This window comes from Aplidium turbinatum, chromosome 15, assembly GCF_918807975.1.
Source record: "Aplidium turbinatum chromosome 15, kaAplTurb1.1, whole genome shotgun sequence".
Lineage (NCBI taxonomy): Eukaryota > Metazoa > Chordata > Ascidiacea > Aplousobranchia > Polyclinidae > Aplidium > Aplidium turbinatum.
Window position 1 is genome coordinate 15,229,278 of NC_137486.1, and position 23,280 is coordinate 15,252,557.

The 23,280-nt window shown below is 37.7% G+C and overlaps 1 protein-coding gene across 1 annotated transcript in view; it reads right to left on the minus strand.

Annotated features, from left to right (window-relative positions):
* The window catches only part of LOC145784371 (polyubiquitin), a 32,653-nt gene extending 16,600 nt beyond the window's left edge, over positions 1 to 16,053 (minus strand). Inside the window, exons 1-9 of the mRNA XM_082596177.1 lie at positions 15,895 to 16,053; positions 15,605 to 15,708; positions 8,774 to 9,001; positions 7,382 to 7,609; positions 6,937 to 7,164; positions 6,383 to 6,610; positions 5,938 to 6,165; positions 5,481 to 5,708; positions 5,281 to 5,401 (exon numbers count right to left, since the gene is read on the minus strand). Of these exons, the coding sequence (XP_082452303.1) occupies positions 5,281 to 5,401; positions 5,481 to 5,708; positions 5,938 to 6,165; positions 6,383 to 6,610; positions 6,937 to 7,164; positions 7,382 to 7,609; positions 8,774 to 9,001; positions 15,605 to 15,707 (1,592 nt within the window). The 5' untranslated portion in view covers position 15,708; positions 15,895 to 16,053. The remainder of the gene's footprint in view (positions 1 to 5,280; positions 5,402 to 5,480; positions 5,709 to 5,937; positions 6,166 to 6,382; positions 6,611 to 6,936; positions 7,165 to 7,381; positions 7,610 to 8,773; positions 9,002 to 15,604; positions 15,709 to 15,894) is intronic.
* Positions 16,054 to 23,280: the final 7,227 nt, after the last annotated feature.

Here is a 23,280-nt window from a genome sequence, read left to right on the forward strand (position 1 = left end):
CAGATGAACGTTGCAACTAGTGCTAGAAACGATAATTGTCCTGATGAACACCCAAACTTTTCAGTATTCAAAGTAGCTTTAGCGGGTTTAAAATGTTTTATTATAACTTAGAGATATACGGTAACATAAATAAAAAATCAACTCAAACGTTTTCGACAAGCGCGTGTGTCCTCATTAGGAATTATACTTAAATCTGCAATATACATCAAATGATGGTACTGCTATTTTGCATTCATCAAATGCTGGCATTTGCACAACAATCTAACCTCTTAGTGTTATTTATTAAATAAGAATCGATTTCGCTATAGTAATAGCATCTTCAGCTAGCACATGTAAAAAAGAAAATTTGAAAATACGTAAAACGAACAAATAAAGCAAACTCCGATATTATCAACATGCATAAAATTATATTCTAAATAGATGGTTAGCCTACATAAAATTAAAATTAAGATCAAAACCTGCAAGCCTAAATCTTAAACTGATGTTCTGCCACGATTTTCAACACTATACTGGTACAAAATTCAAGAACAAATGAACATTATCATCCATCAAATAAATTACAATCGTTCAACCAGACGAATACAAAGAAAAACGCAATTTAGATCACAGTCCACTGCAATAAGTTTACATTGATATAACGCCAAAAAGAATAACTTGTGGATGGGCATGGTTGAATAATCTACACTACAGGGATCGGAGGTTGCTGATGACATGGGAGTAACAAAGCAGACTAAGTGGTTGGTCGAATTAACTTTTGTATGTTAATGGTGGCTTTAATTTTATGTAGCCATTTATCTTCAGCGATGTCTAAATATTGTTTACTGGGTTGTTCGGCGAAAGTAACAACAAAGCAGTCTGCCAGAGCTGGTTTCTTTTTTAGTTCACTGTTGTGGAATTTTGCATAATGTTTCAATAATGCTGCTTTGTCACCGGATTTATCAGAGTGATTAAAACTGTTCTAAATAGATCTGTGTGTGGCCCAACGTGTGGAAAACTTTGTGGTGGTTTGGCCTACATAGTGTTCGTGACATATAGTGCATGTTGCAATGTATATTCCGTAATTTTGGCAAGTTAATTTTTGTTTAAGACTGAAATTTTTGTTGGGTTTACATTTAATAGAGGTGCATTCTTTTATCATAGGCTTATGCGCTCCATGGTTATCGCATAGTGCACATTTGCCGCATGGTTTGGAGAAGCCGTTGGTTGGTGTTTCTGTATTCAGGGCAATTTTTTTATATTTTGTAAGTAAATTTCCTAGCGTGCTTGGCTTTTTATATGTAATCATTTGATTGGGTTGTAGTTTTTTCTCTGCGTTGGTGGTCTTGAGTAAACTAGGAAATGATGTTGGCCAGATTACTCTGTTGGCTTTGGTTGCATTTTTTTCTGTGGGTTTAGGTAGTCGTTCTGTCCATTTTTCAGCAAGTTGAATTTTTTCTTTGGTAATTTTCTGCGGAAAGTTCGATTTCAAAGCTTTGTTTTTAAGTTGTTCCAGTGCTGCAGTATAATCGTGTTGTGTTTCATTCAATCTCCTGAGTCGTAATGCTTCTCCATGCATGATTGCCTTGAATGTGGATGTGGGGTGATGTGATTTACCATTGAGGTACAAGCGGTCTATAGCTGTTTCTTTTTGGTGTAGTTGGTGGTCACAAATTTGAAGTTCAAAGTTTTGCAAATGCGGTGGTTAACATCTAGAAACTCAACATTTTTATCGATTTGGGAGGTATTGATTTCTCTGAAAGTAAGTTCCAAGTCGTGATCGTGAAATGCTGTAATCAAGCTATGTTTTATCAATTCTGTAGTCTTTTGGCCAAATGATATCCAAATTATGTCATCTATAAAGCGTTTGAATATTTCTGCTTGTTCAGTGTGTTGGAAGCTGTTTTGATGACGTAGTGCATGGCAATGTTGGCGATCGATACAGAATGGTTGTCACCTGTTATTATACCCTCTGGTTGCTTATAGAAACTCTCACCGTTTTGCGTGATAACATTGTCAAGACAATACAACGTCAAATCTGTGAGTGTTTCTATTGCAATCCGAGGATATGTCGTGTGTTGATCCAAAGCATATTTCAGTGCCTTTTCAATTAATGACCTTGTGACGTTAGGATATAAAGCCTTGACATCAGCCGCGACTAAATGTAATTGATTGCTTTCGAGCTTTTCTGTGATTTGGGTTTGTTTGTCAGATTGTCATTGCATGAGTGTTTCTAGATAGTGTTTGCTATCTCTACAAAATTCATTTATTTCACTTTGACAAAAGGTTATGCTGACGGGTTTAAGCAAATGTTCAATTAAAGCGGTGATTCGAGATGTTGTGATGTGGCCAGATGCCTGTAGCAATCGTACAGGAATTTCAGTGACATTAATGGTTTTTAAATTGTCCGGTGTGAGTTTGTGTGTTTTGAACAGGGGGTAGGCAAATGCCGGGTCTTTGGTCGAAAAATATTTTGCTTTACTACCTGTAATTTTGGTGTATGACCCCTGTGCAGATTTTTTTCTTCCAATTGTATGGAAGAGTAAATCGTCGTCAATAACATTTAGTTCGTGAAGTAATATTATTTCCTTTTCACATGTTTGCAGGATCAAGTTCAGTTGTGCATCAATTCCTTTCTGTGTAATATCCATTTTTGTAAAAGAATTCAACTCTCGTTCCAAGATTTGTTGGTAATCTTTGTAATTTATTAGTATCAAAATTTTCCCGTCTTTGTCCGCTCTGCAAATGACGATTTTATTGTTTTGTGTCAGATTGGTGAGCTTTTTTAAGCTTTTTCTTAGACCTGTGTCCAAATTGTTCTTGTGTTTAAAATTATGTGTGACCATATCTCCTAGATTTCTTAATTTTGAAGTAGCCATTTCTTAATTTTGAAGTAGCCAGGTCCGGTCGGGAGTGTTTTGTTACTTTTAATTTGGGTGGTATGATTGTTTTTTGTTCCTCCTCTTGTTCGCCATGTTTTAAAACGTTAAACCACTCAACTCTTCTAATGTGTTGGTGCAAAGTTAACCATTCATTAGTTTCCGTTTTTTGAGACCATTTGGGTGTGGGGACAAAATTTAAGCCATGCATCAGCAAGAGTTTATCTGTTTCTTCTAATTGTATGTCTGATTTATTTAAAATCATTGTTTCTGCTCTTTTAAGACTTTCTTGTTTTCTTTTGAAGATCTTTCTCATCTTGTACCTCTTCCTATCTCGTTGGTTTTTAGAATTGGAATTTTGATGTATCAAATGTCCAAATTCTTCTCGTTTCTTTTTTTGCTTATTCCAAAGCCAGTGAAACCTTTCGATGTGCCTCGATTTTTCAGCTTGTTTAAAATTTAGTAAATTCCTTTTTTGTTCTTTTGATAGCGTCTTCCAATATCTGTTTGTTTCAGTGATCAAATGAAAAATGTTTTATTATAAATCTGACTATGCACAATAACTGTAACGACACCCGGATTCGAAATATCTTGATTCTGTACACTTTTACAGTACCGGTAGGCCTACCGTTACCTAGCAATTAGTAAATCTACAAAACAAAAGTTTACGCATCTTCCAATTTTTTTTTGACTCATACATTTAATTATTTTGAGCCCATGACGTAACCAAACAGGGTTGATCGGTTTAAAGCGAGGCGGTTAAACCGGGCAGTTTTGGCCACGTATTACTGGTCTGGTCAACACCCCTTTAGTGTATGAATCAAGTTGCTTTTCAATTGAATTAAAAGTATTACCCTCCATGTTTAGTAATGATGTTCAACTAGGATTTTGTTTTGATCAATAATAACCTAAACGCTGGATTTGGAACAAAAGTATTCAATTTCTCTGTTTATTTTAGATATTTCAATCAGTTGGTTATTTTAATTGAGAAAATTCAAATTCTAAAAATAAGTTTCTGATGAACCATTTGCACAGCCAACTGAAGTACAAGAATTTATTCCAACAAATTTTGTTTTATGAAAAACATTTGCCATAAAATTTGCGCAACATTTGCCCTCCCGTTGCGTAGCACGACATGTAATTAAGGTAGTAGTCTTAACGCTGTTTGATGTCTTGTTTTTGGCGTCGCTGAAACAAGAGAAAAATCCAAGATAAATATAATCTTTCGTACGAATTTTACAGGCAGCCATCTGTGGCTGCCTGACAGGTCGGTATTGGCGGCCATGGTCGCCAGCTATTTCGAGGCCTGCATATCAAAATGGTCACAACTGCTTTTATATTTCCTAAATAGCCCAGGTAGCCGAACATTCACTACATAAAAATATTTTTCTGGGTTTTGACTGGTTTAAACCACTTAAGAGATCAACCGTGTAACTAAACGTAAACCGCTTGAAGTTCTAAATCACATTTTCACTTTGATTGAAAATTGACGTTTAGTAGCCTACGAGTTATCCAGAAAATAACTACGGTATGTATATTCTTGTCTAGTATTAATTACAAGTTAAAAGTAGGCAACTCATAACTTTCGGTAGGCTACCATAAACACTAGTGGAAAATATGGTAATGTGAAAATATTAAACATTTCTTCTTAGACAGCTTATTTTTTCCCTTTAAAAACGTTGATTTTTTTCGCGTTCTTGTGCAAACATGTTGTTAAAGAGTGGTCTTGGGTAGCAGGGCTGTCTTAACTACCCTTCGTACTCCGGGGGAGTTAGTTGTTTAGGGGCCCAATTATTTCAGTTTATTTTTTTGATTATTTAAAATGAATAAAAATGTTATTGCTAGAGAATTCAATGGCTTAAATCACGTAACGCCTTATTTAACGCATTCAAACCGCGGTTACTGGCCCATATTTGTTTACAGTCCCATCCATATTTGGTTGGTGCAGCGTTTTATCGATTAATATATACAGTATATGTATGGCAATACTGCTACAAAAATTCAAACTTCATAGCTTAGGATGCATCCAGCGGTTTTGTATTGTTGATCAATTTGGAATTTTAAATTAGCAAAACCATACAATACTACGCTCTCGCTTTATGTTAGCTTATGTTTAAGGTAAAAACCACTGGTGTTATATTACACAACTGTAATCATCCACAACAGGCTCCTGTTCCCCATCGCTGTCACAATGCAAGCACACACCGAAAACCAATTGTACATTTTTACTTAGTTTACTGCTTAACATTACAAATTACGATGAAATAAATTCTGAAAAATGACAAGACCGAATGATGATTTGAGAAAACTGTTTATCACACCAAGCAAAACACTGAAGGGCAGAAAACATTAATTTTTGGATTTACGAAAATCAGTTTTCGCCCAAATTGGGGACTTGGGAACTATCTCAGTTGCTTATTGCCCTCCACGCAGACGCAAGACCAAGTGAAGAGTGGATTCCTTCTGGATGTTGTAGTCGCTCAAGGTACGGCCATCTTCAAGCTGCTTACCAGCGAAGATGAGACGCTGTTGGTCTGGCGGAATTCCTGCAAATTAACCGCGTGAGCAAGGTACCTCATGGAAGTAATGCTAATTTCTTCGCACAAAAAACTACACAAACAATACCTTCTTTGTCTTGAATCTTTTGCTTGACGTTGTCAATGGAGTCAGATGCTTCAACTTCAAGGGTGATGGTTTTACCAGTCAAGGTTTTGACAAAGATTTGCATTCCTCCTCTGAGACGCAACACCAAGTGAAGGGTGGATTCCTTCTGGATGTTGTAATCGCTCAAGGTACGTCCATCCTCAAGCTGCTTTCCAGCGAAGATGAGACGTTGTTGGTCTGGGGGGATGCCTGGAAGAAAACAGCATTGTCAGGCTAAGTAAAGAGTTCTTAAAAGCCAAAGCTCTTGATATTAGGAAAAGTCATAATAATGGACGCTTGCATGTTGTAAGCCGCCGCGCCCGATGGTCAGCAACATAATTCTCTTCTGTATTTCTCCCATAAACTCGCGGGCAGCTAAAACCTACAAGCCCTAAATAATAACACACTTTGCAGGTATACATAATACATATGCACTCACCTTCTTTGTCTTGGATCTTTTGCTTGACGTTGTCAATGGAGTCGGATGCTTCAACTTCAAGGGTGATGGTTTTACCAGTCAAAGTTTTGACAAAGATTTGCATTCCTCCTCTGAGACGCAACACCAAGTGAAGAGTGGATTCCTTCTGGATGTTGTAGTCGCTCAAGGTTCGTCCATCCTCAAGCTGCTTTCCAGCGAAGATGAGACGTTGTTGGTCTGGGGGGATGCCTGTAAGAAAACAGCATTGTCAGTCTCAGCATAGAGTTCTTGAAAGCAAAGCTCTTTATTAGGAAAAGTCATAATGGACACTTGTAATCTTGTAGGCTTTAAGCCGTCGCGCCCGATGGTCAGCAACATAATTATCTTCTGTACTTTTTAAAACCTACAAGCCCTAAATAATAAAAAACATACTCTTCGCATGTTTACATAATACATATGCACTCACCTTCTTTGTCTTGAATCTTTTGCTTGACGTTGTCAATGGAGTCGGATGCTTCAACTTCAAGGGTGATGGTTTTACCAGTCAAGGTTTTGACAAAGATTTGCATTCCTCCTCTGAGACGCAACACCAAGTGGAGAGTGGATTCCTTCTGGATGTTGTAGTCACTCAAGGTACGTCCATCCTCAAGCTGCTTTCCAGCGAAGATGAGACGTTGTTGGTCTGGGGGGATACCTGTTTGCAAACAAGACTGTAAGTTCCAGATTGCATGCTAAAATAAGTCCTCTTCAGGTCAGTAGTTGTGAACTGGGCAAATGGCAGTTGAGCAAGTGACAACTGAGCCAGCAACATTTCAACAGTGGCTGAAGTTGGCAAATGATGAAACTGAGCAAGCGATGACCAAGCAAGTCTGATGCTAGCAGAAAATCTCATGTGCTCACTTGGACAGTACTAGCTGAAAAGTACTCGCTGAGTTGTCGCAGGCCAGTGCTCTACTAAGAAAAATATTTTGGGCATATGTGTTTATTGCAGACAATACAAAAAAACTACACAAACAATACCTTCTTTATCTTGAATCTTTTGCTTGACGTTGTCAATGGAGTCAGATGCTTCAACTTCAAGGGTGATGGTTTTTCCGGTCAAAGTTTTGACAAAGATTTGCATTCCTCCTCTGAGACGCAACACCAGGTGAAGAGTGGATTCCTTCTGGATGTTGTAGTCGCTCAAGGTTCGTCCATCCTCAAGCTGCTTTCCAGCGAAGATGAGACGTTGTTGGTCTGGGGGGATGCCTGTAAGAAAACAGCATTGTCAGTCTCAGCATAGAGTTCTTGAAAGCAAAGCTCTTTATTAGGAAAAGTCATAATGGACACTTGTAATCTTGTAGGCTTTAAGCCGTCGCGCCCGATGGTCAGCAACATAATTATCTTCTGTACTTTTTAAAACCTACAAGCCCTAAATAATAAAAAACATACTCTTCGCATGTTTACATAATACATATGCACTCACCTTCTTTGTCTTGAATCTTTTGCTTGACGTTGTCAATGGAGTCGGATGCTTCAACTTCAAGGGTGATGGTTTTACCAGTCAAGGTTTTGACAAAGATTTGCATTCCTCCTCTGAGACGCAACACCAAGTGGAGAGTGGATTCCTTCTGGATGTTGTAGTCACTCAAGGTACGTCCATCCTCAAGCTGCTTTCCAGCGAAGATGAGACGTTGTTGATCTGGTGGAATTCCTGCAAGCAAACAGTGCATATTTGAGTCTAAACACAGGCCTCGAAATTCCGGTGGTCATGACCTCAAATGTCTGTCGAAGCCGACTCATTGGTCGGTCATAAATGACCGCCGCAAAATTCTTGAAAAAAAATAGAGCTAATGCAGCAAAAATATATTTTAAATTTGAATTGTTACAATTGTTTGTTTAACGCAAACAAATACGGAGCTGAAACAATAATAGTACAGGCAATTGCTTTAAAGATCACATTAGAGTGGCGTGGTTAACGAGCTGATGGCAAAAGTAGCCATTTTTACGTCATTTCAACGCTTTGCAATGTTGCCTTGAAATAAAGTTGTCTTAACTTTTCGGCAGGATATGTATTCTAATTTTAACAATGAGGATTATTGCATTACATTGATCGTTTGTTAAAAGAAATCTCACAGAGAAGTAAGTCTCAGCTGGATTCCGCACGTGCTTAGGCGAATGTGGCGACCTTATTCACGCTGATACTGATAGAAATAGAATTTCTGCACATAAGGGAGAGTGTATGCTTAGAGTATGCCACCACGCCAGAGTGTAAGCTTAGAGTAGTTGCTTTAACACTAACACTATTGAGTCATTAATGCGCATTTGTCTGGACAGTCCTGACATGGAGATTTATGACCCCGCGAGGACAGTAATCGCTTGGCACAACGATTCTATAACGCCAAAACTACAAAATAAGTGATCGTAGTTGCTTTTGTAATAAGGAAATTTGGATTGTTGTTTTCAATTGTGTTTATTGCGTTATTACACGACTGTCATTAACGCACTGATTTATTTGCAAGCAATCTGCTTCAGTATACTTCAGGGTCGGTTAATTAAGCCATTAACCATTGCAGAGTTATTCTGTTGTAGAAGATCTTCTTCTACAAACACGACTACACAATACTGAAGAGTGATTTTGTACAAAATCTACATGCAAAAAAATATGTCCGGTTGAAATATTGAATGTCCGCTGAATGAGCCAGTCTGGTAGGACACGCTTGACCGCCGGAAAAAAGTACAAATTTCGAGATTGTAAACAACCAACCAAGCAAAAGTGTTGTTGAAAGCAAAACTCTTTAGGGAAAGTTCAAACAATAACCATGAAAACTTTCACATGCACTTCGCATGAATACATCATATACAATTAAACACCCACCTTCTTTGTCTTGAATCTTTTGCTTGACGTTGTCAATGGAGTCAGATGCTTCAACTTCAAGGGTGATGGTTTTACCAGTCAAGGTTTTGACAAAGATTTGCATTCCTCCTCGGAGACGCAACACCAAGTGAAGGGTGGATTCCTTCTGGATGTTGTAGTCGCTCAAGGTACGTCCATCCTCAAGCTGCTTTCCAGCGAAGATGAGACGTTGTTGATCTGGTGGAATTCCTGCAAGCAAACAATGCATATTTGAGTCGAGTTTAAACAGCTATTCAAGAAAAAGCGAGTTGTTCAAAGCAACTTTACACCACATGCACTTTGCATGGTCATATCTTATGACGTGTGGAAACTTACCTGAAGAAATTCTCAAATTCTAGCAAATTAAAAAACTTATTAGTCATATTTAAAAACACAAAGAGTTGGGCGTAAGCTACTCAAATTAAAAATGGCTGTGGCTATATTTACACTATATAGTGTAATAATAGCCTGAATAGTGTTGCCAGATAAGGAATGCTGCCCTAATTTGAGAAAAGTTTAAAGCTGTTGAAAACAAAAACTTGTATTTTGGAAATTTTTTTTAGTCCTGTGAAGATCAAAACCCTAGTCTTATTCCTAACTCTAACCCTTACCTTAACCCTTCCTAACTTTAATCCTAACTCTGGCAACACCTGATTGTGGAAAAATAGCCACTTCCATTAAAAATTCACCACAAACATGCAGTAGCCTAATGATTGAGTCGCTTCGGGTTAGAAATTAGTTTAAAAAAAGAGCACTCATGGGTAGTATCGAACTCATATCCTTTGGAATACCAGCCCAACTAACATTGAACAGCCATGAATTCAATTAAAAAAGGCAGTGGCTATTTGACCGGCTCCGGTCTTTAAATCCAGGGTTCCCACACATTTTTTATAAACAAATTCCCTACTTTTTCAATACTAAATTCTAAAAATTCCCTACTTTTTCAACACTAAATTAAAAAAATTCCCAACCTGATTTTGATCTAAATTGCGCATTAACAGTGTTTAATCAATGAAAATATCTGTGCTGTATTATTTCCAAACACGATCATGCACAGGTTTAAAATTGTATATCCGGACTCTATTACATTCGAATCAGTATGAAAAATAATAATAATGTACAGTAGAAGATTCCTGTTTGAAGAAAAAACTCTTTTTTTTTCAAAAGACACGAACTGAAATCAGTTTGCAGGCCTCGAAATTCCGGCGGTCATGGCGGACATGACCTCCGGAATGACCTCGAATGTCTGCCGAAGCCGACTCATTGGTCGGTCATAAATGACCGCCGCAAAATTCTTGACAAAAATAGAGCTAATGCAGCAAAAATATATTTTAAATTTGAATTATTACAATTGTTTGTTTAACGCGAACAAATACGGAGCTGAAACAATAATAGTACAGGCAATTGCTTTAAAGATCACATTAGAGTGGCGTGGTTAACGAGCTGATGGCAAAAGTAGCCATTTTTACATCATTTCAACGCCTTGCAATGTTGCCTTGAAATAAAGTTGTCTTAACTTTTCGGCAGGATATGTATTCTAATTTTAACAATGAGGATTATTGCGTTACATTGATCGTTTGTTAAAAAAAACGTCACAGAAAAGCAAGTCTCAGCTGGATTCCGTACGTGCTCAGGCGAATGTGGCGACCTTATTCACGCTGATACTGATAAAAATAGAATTTCTGCACAGAAGGGAGGGTGTTAGACTAACACTATTGTGTTAGTTAGTTAACACTAACACTATTGAGGGCTAACACTATTGAGTCACTAATGCGCATTTGTCTGGACGGTCCTGAGCTGGAGATTTACGACCCGCGCCGGCATTAATCGCTTGGCACAACGATTCTATAACGCGAAAACCACGGAATAAGTGATCGTAGTTGCTTTTGTAATAAGAAAATTTGGATTGTTGTTTTCAATTGTGTTTATTGCGTCATTACACTACTGTCATTAACGCACTGATTTATTTGCAAGCAATCTGCTCCTGTATACTTCAGGGTCGGTTAATTAAGCCATCAACCATTGCAGAGTTATACTGTTGTAGAAAATCTTCTACAAACACGACTACACATACAATACTGTAGTGTGATTTTGTGCAAAATCTACATGCAAAAAATATGTCCGGTTGAGATATTAAATGTCCGCTGAAAGGGCCAGTCCGGTAGGACATGCTTGACCGCCGGAAAAAAGTACAAATTTCGAGGCCTGGTTTGAATAAACTGTCACATTTATACTAAAATTGCAATTCAAAGCCTCATTCCATCGGACATGGCAACCTGCCATAAGCCAAACCAAAACAATTAAAAACCACACTACGGACAAAATGAAGTAAGTGAAAAGAACACTGACCACTGTCTTTGTGATTCTGAACACTGAATCACAAAGACATTGTACAATAAATACGATTTATGAATGATATTGTCTTTTTTGTAGTGTCATGATAGTAGGTTTTAGTAATGAATGGCCAACGATCATGGAATGTTACGTAATAAGAACAATTATACACGCAAAAATAAAAAAATTGATTGCTTAAATCAGCTTTTTTGTCTCGTGAGCTTTGCGTATTGCTCAACAAGTGTATAAAGTTAAGAATTAACAAGAAATCATTAAAATTTGAAGTTGAAACTGAAGTTTGAATCACGGCAAATAAACGTATTCAAAACTTTTACTTCAGCCGACGCTGTTTCACACTCAGTGTCTGGTCGGCAATAATTTCTCCGCAGCTAATATGCGTTAATTTTGAAGGCTGCCGAGTTGGAAACAGCTTGTCCCGTGTATAAGTCGAACCTGGCTTTTTGAGGTGAAAACTACTTGAGAAAATCTCAAACTACACTCGAGTATATACGGTAATAAGTAAAATTTTGAATGTTAGGCTACAGAACAAAAATCGCCCGAGGCTAAATTTTCATGTCAAGTTAAATATTTCTGCTTCTGGAGTGCCCCACAATTAAATAAGTCACGCCATGGTTACGCTACACCACTGTCTGTACAGTAGAATGACCGGTATTTAAAGCGCAGATGAACAAGAAAAAAACAGTTTCCGAACTTTATTGAAAAGCTGCATGTTGCGCCACAACATTGTCAGGCCTCGAAACAACTTTTTTTTTCCGGGGGCCAAACGTGTCCGACTGAAGCAAGCTGTTCGGCGGCCAATCACAAGCACATGGCGGCCATCGGAACGTCGACACGCATCAACATACAGTCTTCAAAATTAGCACATTTTTAAGTCGGCAAAAACGTTGCCGAGACCAAACGAAAAAAGTTGAAATTGCCTCGGCAATTGCTGTGAACGTTTATTACGAAACAATTGTACCAAAACGAGAAGCGAAAAATATACTAGAGTAGTCTATCACGATCGCACTGTTTGATTTGTTGTGATGTAGTAATACCAAACGTAGCGATAAAGCGAGCAACAAGATACGCACGTCGCACGCTGTTACAGTAATTCACGTTAAATAACTCACAGGCGGAAAAGTAAGTTAATTTTGGGTTGATTCAACGTTCGAGTCAGCACAGATCGATTTAATTTTCCGGCGGGTTATACTGCGTAACAACAATGCCCAATAAGAAATTTATGTTTGTTTTACATTAAATCGACATCTAGTAACGTTGAATTATCATAAAATAACGTTAATTGCTCAACCAGGTACCGGTAACAAATTAATAGCTCCCTGCGAGAAGATTGCCTCGATTTACGTATACACTGACATAATTTCGGCACAATTGCGACACTGCGAACAACACAAAGTCTGTTTGATAAAGCACTAGCTGTCAGAATCGGAATCATCAGATGCTGTATCGGAGCACGAGGTTGTCACGTCATCACTGGAATCAGACGTCTTCGCCTTTCGCAACGAAGCGTCCACGTTTTGCGGTTTTCGGGCTTTGATACCAATCCACACGCCTCTTTCTTTTTCATAGAGCTCCATCAGGGTGTTGACTAAGGAACAAATCTATGGCTGTGCCATAACGACTGGGAGGAATGTCTAATCCTAACCTTACAAGCGCTCGTGTGGCCTCGGCATTTTTATTGCCGTCGCTAATTTCGAAGACTGAATATATCGCATCAATAAAGTGTATTGTGATGTCACTTGCATCCTGCGGATGTCAGACATCAGCTGCTTGGTCAATCAATAATGTTAACAATTCAAGCATAGACAGTGTGTATTGTGATTTATCGGGTGCTTTGACTGCTTTCTACTCCTTTGTGATTATAAGTGGCAAAGTACTTTATTCACAAGGCCGCTTGTGTAAAATTTTCTCGGAACTTCATGGCGGACAAATGCGGCCGACGGAAGGGCGAGACCGGCGGACAAAATGTCGGTTTTTGTAGGTTAATCGCGGCCATGGCCGCGATGGCCGCCTTCAGTTTCGAGGCCTGATTGTTCTTTGTAATACCGCTTTGAAGGAGGATTACGACTATGAACAAAAGAATAAATTTTAAACTTCATTTTGAATTGAAAAGACATGACGTCATGTCTTCCATCCTTAGTTATCATATATTTTTTCATTACGTAATGTCTCGTAGGAATGAATTGAAAATCAGTATGATCACTCAAAATGAAAGTAATGGGACTACGAATCCTCACTAAACCAATCAATCAATGGTCTTGTTGTATCTAAGAGGACAACCTTATACTATATGTTACTGATCTCCGGAGCCGACGTAAACCTTAAAAGTCATATCGACTTATTCTTGATGCCCCCCTTATCGAAAATTGTTCTTTGTAATACCGCTTTGAAGGAGGATTACGACTATGAACAAAAGAATAAATTTTAAACTTCAATTTGTATTGAAAATACACGACGTAATGTCTTCCATCCTTATCACATATTTTTTCATTACGTAATGTCTTATAAGAATGAATTGAAAACGAGTCTATTCACTAAATATGAAAGCAACGGCACCACAAATCCTCACTGAACCAATCAGTAAAAGATCTTGTTGTGCCTACTGATCTCTGGAGCATACATAAACCTGAAAAAATATGGACTTATTCTTGATATGGAATTTGACTACATATATTACATATCAATTAATGGATATTTTGTTCCACTGAACTTCAAAGTCAAAACGTATTTGTTTACCACAACCAAACCACTTGTGACGATCGAATTTGTTAATTTATTATTACATAAAATGTTTAGATGATGTCACATCATTACGCCGATTTGAGATATTTCATTCATGACGTTGTATGGATGAAAAACTTTTACAAGTTTTATACTCTGCTGAGAGTAAAAAAGAAACACAAATGATAAATATTGGAGAAATTGAGTCTCCTTTACAACTTAAGAATCGAACAAGGCAAAACTGCTGAAACAAAACGTTTTGTTTGAGTGAAAGAATCACTGCAAGCAACCAATGCCAAAATGCGCGCGCAAGAAGTCACGGGAGTGTGAGATATCAAAAATTTAACAGGTTGTTACTTTTCTGTATCAATCTGACGTTAGTTACTACTTTAAAAAATCTATATCTTTGCTTCTGTAGAAAATCCGCAGCAAGCGCCTTTTTTACATGTTTAGTATCGGCCAAATTTTGCTGATACCGATACTTAAACAATGGCCGATATCACCGATACCAATACATCGGATTTTATATCTACAATTTAGTCATCAAGGTTTTCCATACTTTTTCAATACCACTAAAGAGGTTTCACAAAATTCCCGACCTTTTCCCGGTCTGGAAAACGGGTTTTCAAATTCCCTACTTTTTCCCTACTTTCTCGACTGCGTGGGAACCCTGTAAATCTGAAACACTATTTGACCGGTCATGACGTCACTATTTTTTCTTTTTCTCTTTTAGATCAAAAAACGAAAAGCGCCTATATAAGTTCTAAATTTGACAGATTTAGTCAACACGTTCTGTGGCGCGTGCGCTACGTCTGCGGCTCCCACTCTAGAGGGATTGAGTTCGATACTACCCGGAAGCATTCTTTTTCTTTTAACTAAATTTTGACTGGAAGTGCATTTTTGTAGTCAATTTTTAATTTGAGTTGCCTACAGCGCAATTTTTTATGTCTTTTCAAATGTGAGTAATAAAGTTAAAAGTTTTTTTAATTTTCTTGAATTTGAGAATTTCTCTGGGTAACTTTCTGTTTGTCATAAGAGGATGTTAATAATGGTAATGGTATGTAAATGTAATGCGTCGTTCGGCAAACACAGTCACATCCTCTTATGACGAACGGAAAATTACCCAGAGAAATTCTCAAATTTCAGCAAATTAAAAAAACTCTAACTTTATTACTCACATTTGAAAAAACATAAAAAATTGCGCTGTAGGCAACTCAAATGAAAAATTGACTAAAAAAATGCACTTCCAGTCAAAATTTAGCTAAAAGAAAAAAAAAAGAACGCTTCCGCGTAGTATCGAACTCATTCCCTCTAGAGTGGGAGCAGGAGACGTATCGCACGCGCCACAGAACGTGTTGTATAAAACTGTCAAATTTAGAACTTATATAGGCGCTTCTCGTCTTTTGCTGTGAAAGAGAAAAAGAAAAAATAGTGACGTATAGTGACATCATGACCGGTCAAATAGTGTTTCAGATTCAAAGACCGGAGCCAGTCAAATAGCCACTGCCATTAAAAAAACCTGTTGATTTTAGAAGTTATAGAGGCACGTTTCTGTTTTGCGTGAGAAGGGGAGTGCGCATGTCCATATCGCCTTAGAGGCTATTCACAATATATGGTAAGAATAGCCACTGCGGATTTGATAACTATTGCCAGTTGTGGCCCATATACGATACGGTACCGTCTGTAATTTTCTGTTGATAATGAAAAATTTAAAACTAGATTAAATCCCTGTAAACTGACCTTCTTTGTCTTGAATCTTCTGCTTGACATTATCAATGGAGTCGGAAGCTTCAACTTCCAAAGTGATGGTCTTTCCAGTCAAAGTCTTTACAAAGATCTGCATTCTGTATGAAAAAATACACCATTGGCACTTCAAAACAGCAGCACAGGTGTTGAAACATCACAACTACCGGTACGCTATTAAGGAAGGCTTAGACCATTTTAAGTTATTCAGTCGTTTTGAAGCATTTGGCAGGCCATCATTACTGTGAAAAGTCTTTCCCAAAAGTAAAACACAGTTTTGTACTTACGTTTTTGTGGAGTTCTTTTAATGGAGCAGAATAAAGCAACGGCAATACAAATGAATAGAAACGGGTTTCGCAACGAACTATTACAGTAATATAAGCTCAAGTTTATCTGGGCAATAATGGCGGACGTCGTGCTGACGGTTTATATACCAACATATCACATGACAACTGAACGATCACGTGACCAAATTACGTTCTTCAATTGGTCAACTGGGAACAAAGAAAGAAGAATATTCCAAATTAGATTTTCTCTTGCATGATGGGTGGAAATCAGGGTTGCCAGATGGCATTTTTTTAGGCCAAATTCCAAAAATCTGGCCTTTTTAAATTGCAGTTGGCTTAAAAAAATTGATACAAATAAGGCCAAAAAATCTGGCCTTATTTGGCCCTTTTTATGGCTGCAAATTTTGACCGGGTAAAGAACCAATTTTATCAGAAACAGTTATATTTTGATCATTTTTTTGAAAGGTTAAGGTATAGCCAATTCTCCAAGTATTGAAAATGAGTAAGTATACAGTAAGTAAGGCATACTGATGATGAATTAAAGTGATAATGGTTTCTAGTTTTTCTGCTACTACAGTAATTGTTTATTAAACAGATTATGCAAACGAGAGAGAGAGAGAAACCTTTTATTTTGTCTGCTGGGAAAAATAGTATACGGTACAAATATATTGTACCAAACAATCAATCAATCAATCATTTTATTTTTCGTCATTAACAACATAGATGACGGTCATTATGCTCTGACAGTGTTAAATTATTTTCTGTTTAGCTTGATCGTTAAATAGAATTTACAAAAAAATATTTTAATTAAGTTGTTAGCGTTTATTTAGCCTTAATAGAAGTAAATAAAAAATTTGGCCTTTTTTGGCCTTATTTTATAATGAATTTGGCCTTACTATAGCTTGAGTATCTGGTAACCCTGGTGGAAATGCAACGTCATTATGGTGAAACTGCTCTCGTGATTCATTTCGTGCGTCAGCAAACAAATTAACCCATATTATATTGAAAGAACTTGCTTGACAAATCTATGTTGACACCCATCACCGACCTGTTGTTTTTCAACACTGTATTTCTCGAATCAACAAGTTTTTTCGTTGTAATGATTTCCCAAAAAGAATATCCGCAGTGTTCCTCGAAGCAACAAGTTTTTCATGAGGTGATTTCTCAAACCGATCCTGTCTGATTGTCAGTAGCGTTGAGAAGGAGGTCCAGGGGGCAGGAAGTTGCCTACTTTTGGACCCTGGCCCGTAATGATTTTAGGGTCCCGTAACATTTCCAAGGAGCCCGAGAACTTGAGGAAACCACCGAGTATTTTTGGATATATATAGCATTTTTCTTAGAAGTGTTTTAATTTGGGCCCGAGGATTTCATTGGTTTGTGGCCCAAATTATCCTATCAAAGCTTCTGCTGATTGTCTATGGATTTCAACATTCATGGCTAGGACCAACCTTTGTCAGTGAAATTACAGCATTGTGGAAAAAATCTGGGAGTGAGCAAAATAATACTTTGGCTCCATCATTAGCCTATCGTATTTAGGCAATTACAGTAACTTTATGTCGAAAGTTTGACCTTTGACCCAGCCTTATCAGCATTCATCCATCCAAGGTCCGTATATTTCGTAACATAAATTTAAGTGCTTATTAAACATAGGCTACTTGATAAGAAGCCAGGTAGGGTTGCCAGAGGTTAATATAAAAAAGAGCCCAAGCTTATGCAAAAAGTAGCCCAAAAGTAGCCCAATTTTTTTGGGGGTTCTAAAATGGAGCCCAAGCAAAGAGATAGGCTATTATACAAAATACTTCCAGAGCGCTTGATCATCAGTCCCAAATTACAAGTGTTTTTTCCAGTTCTTTACATCTTTCAGACAGATTGGCAACCATATGCATTCACTCAACTGTTTGTTAAAATAACTACAAACAAGTACCTAAACACAAAAAATGGTTTAATTTCTTTTCGTGATGAGCTAACGCAGGGGTGGGAAACCTATGGCTCTTTTGAAGACGACATCTGGCTCGCAAAAAAAATCTTCTAAAGTGCAAACCGCAAAAGTTTTATCTTAACTTTTCATTACAATTTAGAGCTGAAAATGCGCTCAGAATGCACCAAATTAATTGTAATTTTTCATTTTTTTCTGGTGGGGAAAACCCCCCCGCTGTTTTTCTCCTCTTGCCAAGACACGTTCCTACTTTCAAAACTTCACCAGTGCCACCACGTGTTAATTGTATTAAGTGTTAAGGCATTGCAGTATAACCTACGGCTCTCACGAAAATGTAATTCCAAAAATGCAGCTTTAATGCCATGGCTCTCTTACTTAAAAAGGTTCCCGACCACTGAGCTAACGCTTCAAAAGTGTTCCCCTCAAGACCATCAACAGTTTTGATAACCCACCAAGGTCGATCAACGTAGAAAGTATCTTTTTGTCTTGTTTTTTTTTTACTCATATAAATTGTTAAAAAAAAACTTCACTAGCCTTTTTTCTCTCATCTTTCTACATTTGTAAAAACTTTATTAAGGTGTTGCGACCATGCCATAACTGATTGTCCTGCTTTGGCATCATGCACGTTAGGCTATAGCGTCCGTGTTTTGTCGCTTCTACCTTTTTCTAGACCCCTGCATATGTTTGACGTTTATTGTTTTTCGTTGTGATGGTTAGAAACAAAAACAAACTGAACTGGATATCCACCTCCATTTTCATAAAAACCTGGATCACTTAAGTTGCCAGGATTGCCAGATATTAAACCCTAAACATGCACATTTTTGAAAATTGACATCTTTCTACCAAATTGGCTTGCCTGACCGAGGTCTCCAAAAACGCTGCTCCTCAGTGAAATAACTAAAAATTAGGTAAAAATCTTAAACATAATACAATTTTTACATAAAAAGTTATTTTATATTTTTAAAAAAAAGTAGCCCAATTGGGCGCCAACCAAAAAAGCGCGCCAACGAGAATTTTTGGCGCCTGGAGAAATCAAAAGTAGCCCAATTGGGCGTAAAAGCGCCCAATCTGGCAACCCTAAAGCCAGGTAGCGAATCCCTCAACTTGGTTAATTAATAGTCTATAGCAGGGGTGGGCAAAGTTGTTCAAAGAAAGAGCCGCTGGCGGATAAACCATAAACACCAGCGAGCCGCAAAATCAGTTGACATAACATAACAGCAATAAAAACACAATGATTGTTTATCCATATGAGTTTTGTACTTGACTCACTAATCTCTGAAAATTTGGACGATAATTTGTTAATGCTGTGCTAATTAATTCTTCCAAGTGTTCACTTGTCAAGGTTGCACGATGTTTTGATTTTACAAAGTTATAAATTCTTGTAAAAATGAATAAGTAAGTTCTGGCACTACTTCAAAGCTTCAACTAATCGCTGCTTATAGCGACTTTACTAAACTTCCAATTGTTGCTGACTCAACTCAAAATGAGCCAGGAGATTCACAATGTTGCTTTTGCAAAGTCACAATTCCATTGTTTAACAATGGCTACAGTAAAAGAGAGACTCTTTTTCGATCTTTGTGTTGCATTGGCCGCAAATTAGATTTTGAAGACAGTGTTGGCTAAGTCACAAATTTTAATTTATACCAACCGATTTTTGCGCCCCTGTCAATGTGGCGCCCAGTGCCGGATTAAGGGGAGGCGGACTGCTTTAATTCGTATCTTTGAGATTTCTGCTTTAAATCGTATCTGCTTTAATTCGTATCTCGGAGATTTCTGCTTTAATTCGTATCTCAAACAACAAACAGGGGCTCGCCCATATGTGCTGCGGTGCTGCAGCATCCCTGCCCGCCCCAGTTATTCAATTTTTTTTTAACAAAAGCATATTTAGCCTATTTGCTACTTTCATATCCGGAAATGGTAGGCTACGGATTTTTTTTTGAAAAAAATTTCAATATTGAAAACACGGCTTGCGCTGTTTTTCATTTCGCCGCCGCGTCGGTTGGTTAGGTTGGTAGGCTAAGCAGCGGCAGTGGCGTAGCCAAGGGGGGGTTTTGGGGGTTTCAACCCCCCTTTGGCACGCGTGTAACGTCACGATATTGAAAATAATGCTGGTCGTTTTATGTCTTTAAAACAAAGTTTGCCTAATTTTAAACGAAACTGCATTAAAAGAACGAGTTTTGCCAATACCCAGTAAGGCGATGTGAAATTTGAATGGACAAAATCGAATTATTACACAGGGTGACTACTGTTGTGTAGAGTATTTTTGTGAAGTTTTATGCAATAAAATCCAGTATCCGTAAACATGTAAGCGTTTTAAGGTTAGTATTTTCTAATTCTTGCAAGGTGATTCCACAAAAAATGCTATCACAACGCATCAATCCACGTGATCCATATAGCGCGCTCTGAATGGCTAGTTAGGGAAAACGCGTTGTGTGCCGCACACACGCGCGCGCGAGCGATTGCTGTCTGCTGCTGAGAGATTTATAGCTTGAGATGCTGATTATGAAGATAAGGCTGCAAAATTCAGATAAGAAGTTGTGTTTTCGGCCGAAATGTTTGCTATGATTTTATGCTTGGTTGTTAAATAGTCATTCAGGCTTCGGTTCAAATTTAGTTTAGGCTAGGTTTTCCAAATTGTGTAAAGTAGGCCTAAGAGGCAGTATATGTAATTATCAGGTCTTCTGGAATAAGAACTGCTTATTCAGGTGAAGTTGCTGTTTGTGGTTCTGCATTTTTTATATGTAGCTTTGAGAATGACACTAATAAAGTTCATAGTATTACGGAAGGCTCAGACAACTAAGTTTTCAGCACTTAAATTCTTAGTTCTGTGTAACTGTAAGTGGGCTATGTTTATTTTTCATAAAATACATTAATCTACTAACATTAATCTAATCACATATTATCTTTAGTTCATAAAGCTGACCTTGTTGTGGGTAGCATTGTTAACTGTTAAATCATGCCTAAAAGTTCTAAAAAGAGAGTAAGAAGCATGGAAAGCTCTTCTGTCATTGGACCCTCCAAGGAGCTTCCCACTGCTGATTTACCAACACTACGATATGTTCTTGCATTCTGTACTTTGTTAAAGGTGATACTCAAGTACTTTATTACTGCAACTTTTTCTCTGACTGGTTTTAATTAAGCTTGGTAGTGACATAAAACATAGACCAACTCGTATATCTTCGTATGGATGAAGGGTAGTTGTTAAAAATACTAACATATAGCTTGCATGAATGAACAGTAGCCTACACGTAGGCTACAATAACCAACTAGCAGACACTTTTCAAAACCTTAATGTGTTGAAATTATTAATTGCATGTTTGCAGAGACAGAGCACTCATAAGGAATTAATTTTTCAGGAATCTGGAAAAAAGCTAACTATTCTCTTTTCAAATGAAGATCGCATTCCTAAAACAATTGAGGTTTCTCCTCTCCCAACGTTATGGTGGGGTAGAAGCACCGTTATACCAAATTGGGCCTCTTGACAAAAGGACAACGAAAACGCTTCAAAAGAGAGTTAACAAAGGTGAGTTCTTACATACGGTATCTTTTCAAACTTTTTTGTCTAGTAATTTTCTATGAAATGTAAGGCTTTTATAAGTACATACTGTATATTCTTTGATAACATGGTCAATGGGTCATGCATAGACATATCACATGTTGTGTACTAGGGTTGGTCAGTTGATGTCATTGACATGGCTCTTCTAACAACATTTGTTGGATGGAGCCATATGTGAAGGAGAATGGGTTACTGCCAATTCTACAACCCCACTTCACCATTGCAGATGTAGTGTAACCAACTGTAGATAGTAGGTGGTTTAAGGATTTTTCGCTTTCCTAAAGCATTTCCTCGTGGGAAAGTGATTCAGATGTTCTGATTTCTATGTCTGTAAAGGCAGGCAGCTTGTGCTTTCACTAAAGCTAGTCATGCTGTGGCGAGAAGATTTTTCTTGACTATCACTGATTTTTACTGCCATTTGTCCGAAAGAGTATTATTTGTTATGTTTGGCATATATTGTTTTTCGTTGTGATAGTCAGAAATAAAAACAAACTGAACTGATTTACATGGATTATTTTGTGTTCTGTATATTTATCATTCACACAAAAAACTTGTTTTTCAAGAACCTCAAACAGCAGCGAGGAGATGATTTCGCTGCAGCAAAGAAGTCACAAGTGATAGAGGAAGAGAACTGGAAAAAAGAGCAGTGTTCTGCAGCAATTGATGAAGAAATTGACTCTCCTTTCGAACCAGCTGCACCTGGTACATCTGAATGTGACAATGCCCTGGTATCCAGTGATGATCCTGCTCTGCGATCTTTTTCTGTGAACATGTTAGAAATATTCGCAAAGCAGTAACTCTTGTGATGTTTCTGTCTGCACTTTTACCCAACCAAAATTAAATTTGGATGCCAACTCACTGTTCTCTTTGATTGGGACCATGCCATGCTTACTGAGTCTGTCCTTACTTCACACTTGAAAATAGATGAACTAAAGGGTTTGATAAACACAAAGTTTGAATGCCCTCATTTTCCTGCCCATACTCAGGCTGTGCAGCGCATCATTTGGGAAGTCACTAACGACTGTGGAAGTGTTGCTGGCGATCAACGACGGTATGGCTTCATTCGGGCGAGAATTGCTTCGCGTAGGGTCTTGCCGAAAGCAGACACGAAATCTGACTTTCTTTCATTGGCTGCAGTACAATGTTTTGATATTCACCATTGTTTCTTGTTCATTGTCTTTATTCTTCATTCGTTTGTGCACGTTTTACAAGCACATATAAAGTTGGTTGGTTGATGTGTAAGCTACCATTGGAGAGTTGCAGTTACTATGTCTGTCAAAAAACAAATGTAAATCGGCGAAAACAATCGAATATTAATGCAGTGCGTTGTGTGATTATGTAATACATATTACTACAACAAAATCAAAGTGTCATCTTATGCACAGTGCATTCCAACTCTTGCCATAGAAGTGAAAAAGGCTTTAATATTATCAGTTTTTGCTGACCAAGCAAAAATAGGGTTGCCAGGTGATTGTTTAATATCTTACCGTACACCGCCAGCCTTTACCTAAAAGGGCAACTAGCAGTCGCATCATATCTAATTGTTGCTGTGGTTGTTAAAGTTGGAAATTTTTACAATTTGAAAAAGATAAACAAAGTTTTTTCTTCAAAAAATTTGTACCTGGCAACTCTGTGCTGGCAACAAATGCCAAAGACAAAATCGACTACATGTTTAAGGTTACTGAATATTTTTGCGTGAAATTTTACAGAAATACTCTACATAGCAATAGTCACCCTGTGTGATAATTCGATTTTTGATTTTTTTAAATTTTTTGATTTTCACATCGCCTTAATACCCAGTGATGTACGCGCATACAAAAAATATTGACGCCGTCAGCGTAAACGCAAACGTTCGAAAAACCATACGCCGTATGCGTCAACGTAACTTGTAAAA